The sequence below is a fragment of the Lissotriton vulgaris genome, chromosome 10 (genome assembly GCF_964263255.1).
Source record: "Lissotriton vulgaris chromosome 10, aLisVul1.2, whole genome shotgun sequence".
Classification (NCBI taxonomy): Eukaryota; Metazoa; Chordata; class Amphibia; order Caudata; family Salamandridae; genus Lissotriton; species Lissotriton vulgaris.
Window position 1 is genome coordinate 1,137,619,417 of NC_141698.1, and position 12,690 is coordinate 1,137,632,106.

General features: G+C 50.6%; 1 protein-coding gene across 3 annotated transcripts in view; it reads right to left on the bottom strand.

The window, feature by feature from the left end:
* Positions 1–12,474, bottom strand: part of MPP1 (MAGUK p55 scaffold protein 1) — a 170,633-nt gene extending 158,159 nt beyond the window's left edge. The window contains exon 1 of one of the 3 annotated variants that reach the window (XM_086942234.1): positions 11,818–12,474. In XM_086942234.1, coding sequence (XP_086798360.1) covers positions 11,818–11,940 — 123 coding nt within the window. In that variant the 5' untranslated portion in view covers positions 11,941–12,474. Of the gene's footprint in view, positions 1–11,446; positions 11,514–11,632; positions 11,699–11,817 lie in introns of those variants that run through there. The other 2 variants (XM_086942236.1, XM_086942235.1) reach the window with 2 other exon arrangements.
* Between the last annotated feature and the right edge of the window lie 216 nt (positions 12,475–12,690).

Consider the following 12,690-nt stretch of genomic DNA (forward strand, 5'->3'; position numbering starts at 1 on the left):
CTCCTGACAGGTCCCAAGCCATTCAACGGTGGTGACATTAAGATTCATATAGTCTTCACATCATGCCTATTAACTATTTTCTTCACTTCCATGCCAAATGTAAACTTCGTTCAGTGTGTGCTAAAACCTAAGAACATGGCTTCATTTTATCTCCAAATTAAAAACAAGAAATACAGGTGAATGGGTTTTAACATGCCTGCATATCCGAAGATGGTTTCTGCTGCATCACCTATCTCAAAATACAGAAAACAGTTCCAGGCTTCGGTGCCCTAGATTAAACAGTTTCCGCTTGCGACTCAAACTTGCTGCCAATCGAGACAAACATCTGCAATTACCGAAGTAAAGTTTAAGGGGCAGATTTACAAGCCCTTTGCGCTGCCATTGCGTCAATTTTTTTTACGCAATGGCGGGTCAAACAATGCAGCCTATTTACAACATGACGCATCTAGGGAGATGCGTCACGTTGCAAAGCCCTGCGTCACATTATACCTGTGCCAGGTATAATGTATGCATGGTGGGCGTTCCCACGCAGGAAGGCCTCGTAAAAGTGACGCACTGAAATCTACAAGATAGATGGTTGACGCTCAAATGGTTAGAGCGGCAGACCCTGATGCAGAGGTCTGGCCCGGGACCAGAGTTCAACACCCGCCTTGGCGGGTCTTGGGCTCAATTCCCTCAGACCTGATAATTCTCGCCTCAGTACCTATTCCAATCATTGAGTCCCACTCTGCGACTCTGGGCAATAGCTTGCTTAATCTCCACAATAGCCCCAAAAGCGCTGGGATGCCTGGTTTCACCCTGGGGGTGCCCAGGAGTGGACACTCACAGGGAAAACCAGGAAGGGTTCCTAAGCGGTATACGTACAGCGCCGGGACACTACCTCAGGGAAGTAGCTGTGCGCTCTATAAATGGCGGTACATTTACATTTACTTTTAGAACGCCACTGCGTCAAAACTTCACGCCTGCTTCAAGCAGGCGTAAGGAGTGACGCAGAACAGTAAGTATAGGCCTCAAAATACATTGCTGGAGTTCCGTCGTGCTTGCAACACAACTCCAGCAATGTGTGACTTTTGGGCCAACAGATGCATCAGAATTTCTGACGCATCTGTTAATCCCTGCGCCATGGTGCGCCGGGCGTCCATGTTGGCGCAAGGGTTTCTCAGGGTGGCGCATGGTGGATCCAGTGATAACGGCAGCAGGTATGAGAGGTTCAACGAGCAGTGAACTCGGAAGCAATAGGTCTAAACAGTTTATACAAAATTTCAAGATAGTTTTGACATTGGTTGGGAAAGTATATTTTGAAGCCAATTTTCAGTGAAATTCATCTCTGAAAACTAAATATGAAATCAAGGGCTGCCAGGCTGCAATGACCAACAGCAATTAACAACAAGCATTGGCATAGCCAATAGCTCTCGCCTTTGGGATCTTATAAGTGTTTAGCCACGCAACAGTTAATGTTGTTGCACCAAGGATATTGTGCTGCATAACTAAATACTTATAAGGTCCCAAAAGCAAGACCCAATGGCTATGCCAATGCTTGTTTTTAGTGGGCCTGTGGGCTTCCATGCTTTTGAATCTCATTATACGCTCACCCAGATCTGATTAATACCAGTCAATAACCTCTTTAATCTCCCACCCGGAGTCGAATAATACAACTGTCTAATCTCATTATCCTCAGCCCCAGAGCTGAATAATCGGTCTCTATAATCTCATTATACGCACCCCGGATCCGAGTTATACATCAGCACCATTCATCATTCTTGCACCAGCACTTGAATAGTGTCTCTATATAATCCCATAATACTCCCGCCCGATGCAGAATAATACCTCTGTTAATACTCTCAATATACTCACCATTCCTTATTCTTACGACAGCAATTGAATAGTATCTCTGTATAATCCCATAATACTCAGAAGTGGAGCCAATAATACTGCTCTTTCATCTCATGATACTCACACCTGGAGCTGCAGAATACCTCTTCATCACCTGATGATACTCACACCCAGAAGTGAATGATACCTCTAAACTACTGAGTAATGAATACATCAATATGATCTCATTATGCACACGCTTGCAGCTCAATAATAACGCTCAATAGTTATATGATACTCGCGCCAAATCTGAATAAAACCGCTCTATAATCTCATTATACTCCCACCTGATGCAGAATATTACCTGTTAATACTCTTTATAAACACATGCAAAGATTAATGAAACCTCTGTAAAATCCCATGATACCCACAGAGAGCTGAATAATACCTCTGTACAATCTCATACTCCCACCTCATGCAGAATATTACCTCTGCTAATACTCTCTTTATACTCCCATGCAGAGATTAATAAAACCCTGCATAAGCTCACTAAAAGCACACTTTGAGCTGAAGAATACCTCTGTATACTCTCATGATACTCACCTTTCATTATTCTTACGCCTGCAGCTGAACAGTGTCTCTATGTATTCTTATTATACTCAGAAGTCGCGTCCAATAATACTGCTCTATCATCTCATGATACTCCCACCTGACGCAGAGTATTACCTGTTAATACTCCCCTTATACTCCCATGCGGAGATTGATACAACCTTGCATAATCTCATTAAACGCACACCTAGAGCTGAATAATACCTCTTTATCATAATTACATGCACAACTGGGTGTTTTTCTTATTTTGTGTCTATTGGCAAATGTGCTCGTACATATGGACCCACGAGTAGGGTAATACTACCTCTGCATTAAATACACAGCTGGAACAGAAGAATACCTGGGTGTGATCTCATTATACTCACATCACCTCTGTGTGACCTCATCATAGCCACGCCCACAGCTGAAGATAATATGATCGTATTATACTCAGACCTGGAGCAGAGGAATACTTACATATAACATCATTACACACACACCGGGAGATGAAAAGTACCTCTTAATACCCACACTGAAGCTAATCAATACCTCTGTGTAATCTCAACACAGACACATTCGGGGATGAATAATACTTGCGTCTAACCTTATTATATGCCCTTCTGGAGCTAGAAATGCCTCTGTGTACCCAGACCAGGGCTGATAATACTTCTGTATAATCGCTTCATAGGTGCACCTGGTGCGGAATAATACCCTTGTATAATTTCTTTAAATGCATCGCCAGCGCGGAATTATATTTATCAATAATCCCATACTATGCACACACATGGAACTGCCGACAAATCTCTTTATAGCTGGATTAAATGCACAAACGACCAGGCCTCAATTTGTGTAATGTCATTATATACCTTCCTGAGCCACCGAAAAGTCATTGGAATCCTGCAATATACACTCCTGGTACTGTATACAAATTGCTGTTATCAACTTGAACGCATGCGCACTTGCGCTGTATAAGAGAGCAGTTACTTACTTAGTGGAGTGGTGTGGCTCACTGGCTAGAGGCGGCAGACCCGGAAGCGAGAGGACGGCCTGGGACCAGGGTTCAATTCCCGACGCGGCAGGGTCGTGGACCAGGGTCAGCGGACTCGATAATTCTCACCTCAGTGCCTACTCTAACCAGCGATCACACTCGGCAACTCTGGGCATTAGCTTGCCTCATCTCCACAACGGCCCCCTACATACGCCGGGGATGCCTGGTTTCACCTTGGAGATACCCAGTAGGGATCATCTCACAGGGAAAGCCAGGACGGGTTCCCCAGTGGTCTACAGCGCGGAGATACCCCGTGTGGGGTGATTCAGGCGCTTTACAAGACATCATTACATTACTTATGTAATTATGATTTTGCTGCTTGAAACTCAGCTACATTCACATGCTTTGCACAATTCCGCCTTCAAGTGGTTGGGTCTGGAAGTGTCTCTGTTGAAAGGTTTTTTGACTAAGTGGGCGTGGACGTGGGTGGATCCCATGCATGACGTCCACCGGTTCTCATTTCTCCAGTTCCGCCGACATATTTTTTTCTATTTAATTACTATTGTACCAATCATGGCACGCCACACTTTAGCTGAATATATGTAAAAGGATGCGTGCCGTGACTACTGTAAAAGTACATCAACGGAGAACAATGCACTTTCCGCCTGCCTTTGTTTTTCTATTTATTGATATTTGAAGCAATGACGGCATGCCGCACTTTGGTTTTAGATGTTTAAAGCTAAAGTGCGGCGAGATGCCATTGCCACAAATGTCACTAAATACAAAATAAAAGTTGTGCGCCTGCCATATTTATTTTTTATTTATTTACTTTTGTAGCAGTCGCAGCAGATAATAGGCAGCATTGATGCGTCATGCTAAAAATTCATTTTGTGCTTTGGTCACGTCAGGTTTCTGGCGCAAAACGAATCTGCTGAACGGTGTTGGCACGCAAGATCCCAAGTTAAAGAAAGTAGACCTTATTTGGGTATGTCATGGTGAGTGTTAGGAAATCCCAGGCTCACGTGCTCCCCAACTTTACTGACCAAGCCACGCCCGTTTGGATGTGAAGGCGGCATTAGGGTTCTGAGGTTGAAGAAATGAAAGGGAGGAGGGGAGCCTGAGATGTTGAGCAGGGTCAACTTTGAATGGAGGATTGTCTGGATGTATAAGGTGTAAGCCTGAAGCCATGGGAGCCGGTTAAGTTCAGGACACGAAAATACCTCTATGTGAACCCCCCCCTCTGTGAACAAACAACAACCACACCCATACCTCAAGCAGATGTCAGAGTACAATTAAAAAAAGCCTAGCAACCTGCATTGCTGAGGGTGGAAGAGTGGGAATAACATTCACCTCTGCCTAAACAAGCACCACACTCTTTATTCACATTCAGTCGCACTGCTTCAGCCAGGACATCGAGGGCAAACTTCCCGAGAGAGCTACAAGAGATATGCACCCCAAATCAATTTGAGTGACCAACGGCACAGTCACTATTGACAACTGTGGTTAAAGCGGCGCTCTGGACAAGATGGACAAGTGGTGCTGGTCGCGTCATGCGGAAGATACAGGCCGGGAGGCTCTCGGTCACAAACAGCACTACTGACATTGCTTCAGGGCGAAGTCCAGTCAATCAGACCCAAGTCTGCAAGTGTAGCAAAAAGCACAGATTTTCTTCACGTTGGTCTGTTTGCTTTAGTTCTGGAGGCTGGTTGATTGTGACACCCCAGGAAAATCACTCCACGAGCAGTTCTGGAACATGCTTACAGCTGTAGGTTACAATATGTAGCATATGAATTCCCTGCCTTGCACGCATGTGCGGTGCTACTGCGTTTTAGTCTTTGAACATCTACGCCAAAGTGGGAGATAAGTGTGCGGCCACCATAAAAACATATACATTAAAAAAAAAAAGCATTTTGGCAGGGTGCGATAATAAAGTTGCAAGGACACCATATGCGCTTTATAAAACAAGCTTTCCCCATTGCCAAAGCAGAATGAAAACAACATAGTGCTTACTGAGTAAATGAAGGAGACAGTATAGTGCCGCAAGTAAAAGATCTAGTCCTGGTGGGCGGTCACAAAAGAAGACAGGGCGGTAACAAGGAAGGACTAAGAATCCTCACTATCAATCGGAAGCCAGCGTTTACCATGGACGATGACGCCAGCCAAGGAAAAATATGGGCGGGGCTTCCACACCACTTCTAAAAAATACCCTAATACAGCATGGCTTGCAAAGCGACCAACGCATGCGCTGCAACGCTAGGCGAGACCTAAAAAAGACCTTTCTGCACCCAAAGAAACAGGCCACTGATGGTTTCCTGGGGACAGTTAGGAAGTGAACACACAAGGGGATTTCCTGAAGGCCTGGAACATTGAAAGCCTGGACCATTTACTCTTTCCTGCAGAAATAACCAGTAGTTTAATGTGATAAAACTTGTTTAAGGATCTTCTGAAACGGGATGACACTGCGGTTTTAGGGTTTTTAAAGGGAAAAACAACGAAAATCAGCAACAAAACAAAGAAAAGAAGGCCGCGTGCGAGCGACTTGCAATCCAGACATTCTTTCCAGCAGATTCATGTGTTATTACCATTGGTTCTTCTCAAAACAACCCTCCAGTCCTTAAATGCAAATAACAAGCACACCTTACCAGAAGGGGGAGGGGGGGTGACCTCGCTGTGGGGTCACGGTGTGTCTTTGGCGGGGACACCTCGTGCTGTCTGAGAGGCTCGGCCTCAAAACAAGAGAAAGCTGAAACCAGGAGCGGCCTCACTCAGAGAGTCTGTGGGGGAGAAGGCTTTACCCTCCCTTTGAAGAGTATTAAAAGAGAGGAGTGAAGTCCAAACCCCCGTGGCACTGCCAGGGAAGGACAGCTTCAACCCTGGTCATGGGGTGGGCGCAGGAGAGAGGCCCCAGCACCCCTTGAACCCCACTGACTGCCCGAGGTTTGATGTGTCAGCCTGCTCCCAGGAGTGGGAGTGTAGGGCCTTGTGGGTGATGGGGGGTGGGGCGTTAATTGTGCCCTGGCTCCACTGGGGCCATAGGGGCGCAGGGGTGAGACAGGCGGGTGTCTTTCATCCAGAGACAGAGCGGTGGGGGCAGGTGGAGCACTGCTCTAGGGTGGGGGAAGAGGAATCTATGGAAAGTAAGTGAGAAGTGAGTGACTAGAGTCACATCTGGGAAGAGCAAGCAGCTGAGCTGGACTGCCTGGCACTCTGGAGGGGCCTGAGGGGGCAGTGAGCTGCCCTGGTGTTTGCCAAGGTTTGATTTGTAGATTGAGGATCAGACCCCAGGTTTGGTGCCATCCGTGACAGCTGGGTACAGTCCAAGAGAGTGCACCATTCAATCATGAGAGAGGAGGGAAGCTGGGCTCTGGTCTGAGATCACCTTAGGCTTCAGTGATGATGTGACGTCATCCTTGAACCTTGCACAGGATGTCAGAGAGCAGAGACGTCACTTGGGGTCGGGACTCCCTGGGGGTCGGGGGCTCCCTGCACTCAGCTGTTGATACACGGTGCTTAATCTGTAAAAATAAAAACGTGCCAGATCCCTCACCAGGAGGCTACCTTCAGTGCCCTTAGTGCACCACGTGCCTCTGGCGCCACCTATTGCCGCTGTCGGCACTAGCAGTGGCAGCACCAACACAACTACAACCCTCGCACTCCCACAAGTGTGACAATTCAGACTACTCCAGGCCCCCACAGCTTTAAGAGTGGCCTGGGCGGCAGGGATTAATCATTTTGCATGTATATAGAATGATTACACAACTGTTGTCGTATTCCTCTCTAAATTGGGCAAAGAGTGCCACCATGTGGCAGACTGTCATAAGTAAGTGCTGGTGTTGAGAATTAAGTGCTGGTGCCGAGCACTGGAAACCACCGGCTCAAATTGAGCACTGCTGATACAGCATCCCAGTGCTTTTAGGATGGTGATGGGGAGGACACGTGACTTGACAACTAGAGCCTCCGACTTTGGAACTGGGATCCAGGCCTTGGCTCAACAGCACATGATTCTGGGCAGATCACTTACCTCCCCTCCCAAGTGTGAGCCTGGCTCTCGTGAGAAAGGGCTGGTTCTCATATGAAGTGCTGTAATGCCCTGGAGCCAAGTTGGCGCTACATAAAACTGAAACAGAATAACAGAGCCCCAGTGGTTCTAAGTAAAGGCCGAAGAGAGTTGGACACGGAATGGATCTACGGAGAACCCTTGAAGTAAATAGACTCAGCGGGTGCAGGTGTGTCTCTTATCTGCCTGACCAGGGTTTGACTGAAAGGAGGTGAACCAGCTTAGCACCTCCAGAGCCCATATGTCCTCTCAGGGTGTAGATCTATCAGAGAGAGAAAGGATCTGATAGGCCGAGAAGGTCAGCATCTCCAGAGCCCATATGTCCTCTCAGGGTGTAGATCTATCAGAGAGAGAAAGGATCTGATAGGTCGAGAAGGTCAGCACCCCCAGAGCCCATATGTCCTCTCAGGGTGTAGATCTATCAGAGAGAGAAAGGATCTGATAGGCCGAGAAGGTCAGCATCTCCAGAGGCCATATGTCCTCTCAGGGTGTAGATCTATCAGATAGAGAAAGGATCTGATAGGCCGAGAAGGTCAGCATCTCCAGAGCCCATATGTCCTCTCAGGGTGTAGATCTATCAGAGAGAGAAAGGATCTGATAGGCCGAGAAGGTCAGCACCTCCAGAGCCCATATGTCCTCTCAGGGTGTAGATCTATCAGAGAGGAAGGATCTGATAGGCCGAGAAGGTCAGCACCTCCAGAGCCCATATGTCCTCTCAGGGTGTAGATCTATCAGAGAGAGGATCCGATAGGTTGAGAAGCTCAACACCTCCAGAGCCCATATGTCCCCTCAGGGTGTAGATCAGAGAGAGAGAGGGAGGTTCTGATAGGTAGAGAAGCGCAAACAGATAAAAGTTACCAGAGTCCAGGAAGTGACGTGCATGGTCAACACGTTCTAGCCTTGCGCTCTCCGTGCTCTGCCCGTGTTTGAAACCAGATGAAAGAGCTGAGTGCGTGAGTGAGGCAACGCAGCGTTCACTCACTCCGAGGGTTTCTTCCAAAGGGGTGGGGACTGACTTCACAATACGGGGACACCCCTTGGTGAGGGATGTCCAGTGAGGGAGGCTGTATACAAGGCCCCAGACACCTCGTCAGTAAAGAGAGTTGAGGGTTTGACATTTAGGGATAGTTGTATGTGACCCCCAAAGTACGGTGCCGTGAGGCCTGGTCCTTGGAGCTTAAGCCTAAACTGGCAATAAGCCTGAGATTCAGGGGTGGTGGTGGGGGGAGGGGCTGGGACTTCCATGGACCTGTGGCGCTCAAGGTAAAACCTGCCTGAGACTCAGGGGTGGTGGTGTGAGGGGCTGTGGGGAGAGGGGGGTGTTCTATGGACATGTTTGTCTCCAGAGATTTTTATGAGGCCTTCACACTGGGGTTCAGTGATGTCCAGGCGCGGGGGCTGGTCGCCTGCTTGAGGCAGACATGTTAGTGGTCCCTGGAGGAGGCCAGTGAGTGGTGTTTGCTGCGAGAGACTCCGCCTCGAAGCTGGGATTTTTGGAGCTTGAGTTTATTTGGCTAGCTTGGGGGGCGGAGGGGAGCTGCAGGTGTTCTCTAGTGTGGGGGGGCTTCTTCTGGCGATCTCGAGTCCTCTCAGGAGCCGGGGGTGGCCGGAGGGGCTCGGTCTTGTCTTGTTCTTTAGATGCCCCTTCACCTGCACACCCCTCCCAGGCTGCTGTGGTGCTGCTCAGGTGTGACTCTCAGCAGCACAGACAGTGTGCTCTCCTCCCCCGGTTCAATCGTGGATGGATCAGCTGAATTTACTCAACAATAAACCTATCATTGTCGACAGCGCAACATCCCCTGGTGTCATACTTGACAAGAGGCTCAATCTTCCCTCCCACATCAACTCCATTGCAAAGAATGCAGGATACCAACTGCGCCTTCTCTGGGGGTTCGACGTTTCTTTCCAGAGCAAGACCTAAAAACCTTGGTCTAATCTCTGGTTCTCTCTAGATTGGACTATTGCAATTCTCTCCTTGCTGGCCTCCCCAAATCCAACCGTTCCCCTCTTAAATCCGTTCTCGGCTCGTTTTATATGTGGGGCAAAAAGAAGAAACCACATCACATCCATTTTATCCTCCCTCCGCTGGTTTCCCATCGAGGCAAGATCAATCTACAAGACCGCCTGCATCACCCACAAAGCCTTGCACTCCGCCTCTCCTCGATATCTGACGAATAAACTGAAACTCTCTGGAGCAGGGCCGGTTCTAGGATTTGCGAGACCCTGGGCTAAAAGGGAATGTGTGTGTGTGTGTGTGTGGGTGGGGGGGCCTTTAATGTCGATAAGTGGCCTCTTGCAAGGAGACCATTCACAGACACTGTGGGAGGCCTATTTTCCAGCATTTTTTCGCCCTCCACAGTTTTAACTTTGAGCCCACAAGCATTTCTCACACCTTCAGTCGGATAGGTGTGGGAATTGCTTGTGGGCTAAAAGTTAAAACTATGGGGGAGCCAAAATGATGGACAATGGGCCTCCCTCAGTGTCTGTGAATGGGTCTCCTTTCAATTGAAGGGAGCGTCTCCCTCCCTTATGTATCCAGATACCATCCCTGAGAGGCCAGGGGAGGGGGGCCCCTCTTTCAAAGAAAGGTGACACCTTTCTTTGAAATGGATCGCCAGGGAACCGACAGGACACATCACCAGTGCGTGGCCCCATGCTGGTGGGCTGAGTGCGAGGCCCTGGGCAGCTGCCCATGCTGCCCATGCCTAGCGCCGGCCCTGCTCTGGAGGCTCTAGACCTGAATCTGGAACTCGCTTCCTCCACTGCTCCATCTCACCACCTCTACCCGGACCTTCAAAACTGACCACAAATCTCTTCTCTTCCAAAGACCCTTCCAGAATGAATGCACCCCTTTTTATGTCCCTCAAGGAAGTTGTTTCAATATTTTAAATTTGTAATCCATGCCTGTACGATCTTCATCCTAATGTGTTTTTTTGTTTTTAGTGTGACTGCCATCCATTGGTTTATTTTACTGTTTCTTCTTTCTCCTTTGTATCTGTAACGTGTAATATGTAAGATTCTCCTCATATAACGTACTTGGTTCCATTGTGAAGCCTCTGACACCTTTGGGTAAAGTCCGCGCAATATATAAACATGCATAAATAAATAAATAAGCACACACCTGTTGCAGTGTTCAGTGCTTGTTTCCTTGGGTCCGAAGGATGTTAAGTGGGCACGCTGGGCTTTGGGATAATGTTAGGGTTGTTTGTGTTCAGGTGACGATCCCCCCCAAACAAGTACCCGTAGCTCGTGGCCGGTCCCAGACACTCGATAAACCCACAAACCTTCTACCTCCTGCCTCCTCTGAAGAAGTTATGGCCCCTGACAAGACAACAGCCCCCCCCCCCCCCCCCCCCCCCCCCCCACGGGTGCACAGAGCGTCAGCAGCCCCTCTTTGTGTCGAGAGGATGGTGTGCTCTTGTCGGGGGGGAAGGGGGTGGGGGTTCCCTCTGCTCAGCTGTTTCCTGCTTGGGAGGGGGGGGGGGGGCATGACTACCGTAACTATGACATCAGGGCAGAAACAGCTGGCGGCTGTTGTTCTTTATCTCATGGAGGCAAAGGTCAGAGGGTAAATGTCACAAGATGCAAAGGCCACAATAACAAGGGCGTCTGTGCTCAGAAGGCCCCCCCCCCCTCATTGTTAGCCCCCCCAGCCCCTCGGGCTTGACCACACCCTCCCCAGGGGTTCCCCGGACAGTCCCGGTGTTCAAGGCCTGTCCCGGCGCCCCCACACTTTTGTTAATTTTAGAGACAAGTCCCGGCTTCATGGACACAGGTCGACTCATGCTGGGAAGCAGAATTGAAAGGTGCCTCCGCTTTCTTAGGCGGCACCCCTTGTACCCCGTCACCTCGGGCCGCTCCTTGCACACCGTACCCCCTCCCCTCGTGCCATCCCTTGTCCGTACCCCCTCACCTCGGGCCCCCGTGTACTCCCTCACCTCGGAACCCCGTGTACTCCCTCACCTCGCCCCCCCCCCCCCGTGCACCCCGTACCCCCTCACCTCGGGCCGGCCCTTGTTCTGCAGCAGGTGCTCCAGGTACAGGTCGGACAAGACGGTCCTCATGGTGCCCCCACCCCAGTGCCCCCATGCCTCCCGCGCCTCTATACCCTGTCCCCCCTCACCTTGGGTTCCTGTGTACCCCGTACCCCCTCACCTCGGGCCCCCGTGCACCCCGTACCCCCTCACCTCGGGCCGGCCCTTGTTCTGCAGCAGGTGCTCCAGGTACAGGTCGGACAGGACGGTCCTCATGGTGCCCCCTCCCCAGTGCCCCGTGCCCCTCTCGCCTCTATACCCTGTCCCCCCTCACCTCGTGCCCCCGTGTACCCCGTACCCCCTCACCTCGGCTCCCCGTGCACCCCGTACCCCCTCACCTCGGGCCGGCCCTTGTTCTGCAGCAGGTGCTCCAGGTACAGGTCGGACAGGACGGTCCTCATGGTGCCCACATTCTCCAGGGCTGCGGACACCGGCTCCTTCCGGCTCGACTTGAGTGTCATGGTGGGTCTGGGGGTGTCTGGGGGTGTCTGGGGTCCGGGTGCTCAGGGGGTCGAGGTCCTGCAGCTCTGGGGGACCTTACCCAGGAGCCCGCTCCCGAGGATGACTGAGCAGGAGGCAGAGGGGAAGAGGAAGGCAGCTGGCAGGATGCACGGGGTAGACTGGCAGTGCCCCCGCACCCTCCTCCTCCTCAGAGCAGGGATGAAGGTCCAGAGATAAGGGGGGCTGGGGGGAGGCAGCAGCCTCGGTGGAGGGAGGGGAGGGCTGAGGGCTGCAGGGCAGGAGGGCAGGGTGAGAAGGAGGAACTGAAGACAGACGTGGAGGGAGGGAGCAGCCTGCCTGTGTGCGAGGGCAGCTCCAAGCAGTAAACAAGTGGGGGAGGGGAGCAGGCGCTTTATAGCTCTGTCAATGTAGGGGAACCTGGGGCGCTACCATCTGAAGCATCATAGGGGGAGGGGACTCTACCATCTGCAGCATCATAGGGGGAGGCGGGGACTACCATCTGCAGCATCATAGGGGAGGGAACTCTACCATCTGCAGGACGCCAGGGGTGCATTGGACTCCACCATCTCTTGCTAAACTAGGGGGATGTGGAAGTCTGCCATCTGCAGCATCATAGGGGGAGGGGGCTCTACCATCTGCAGCATCATAGGGGGGACTCTACCATCTGCAGCATCATAGGGGGAGGGGACTCTATCATCTGCAGCATCATAGGGGGAGGGGGCTCTACCATCCGCATTATCATAGGAGTA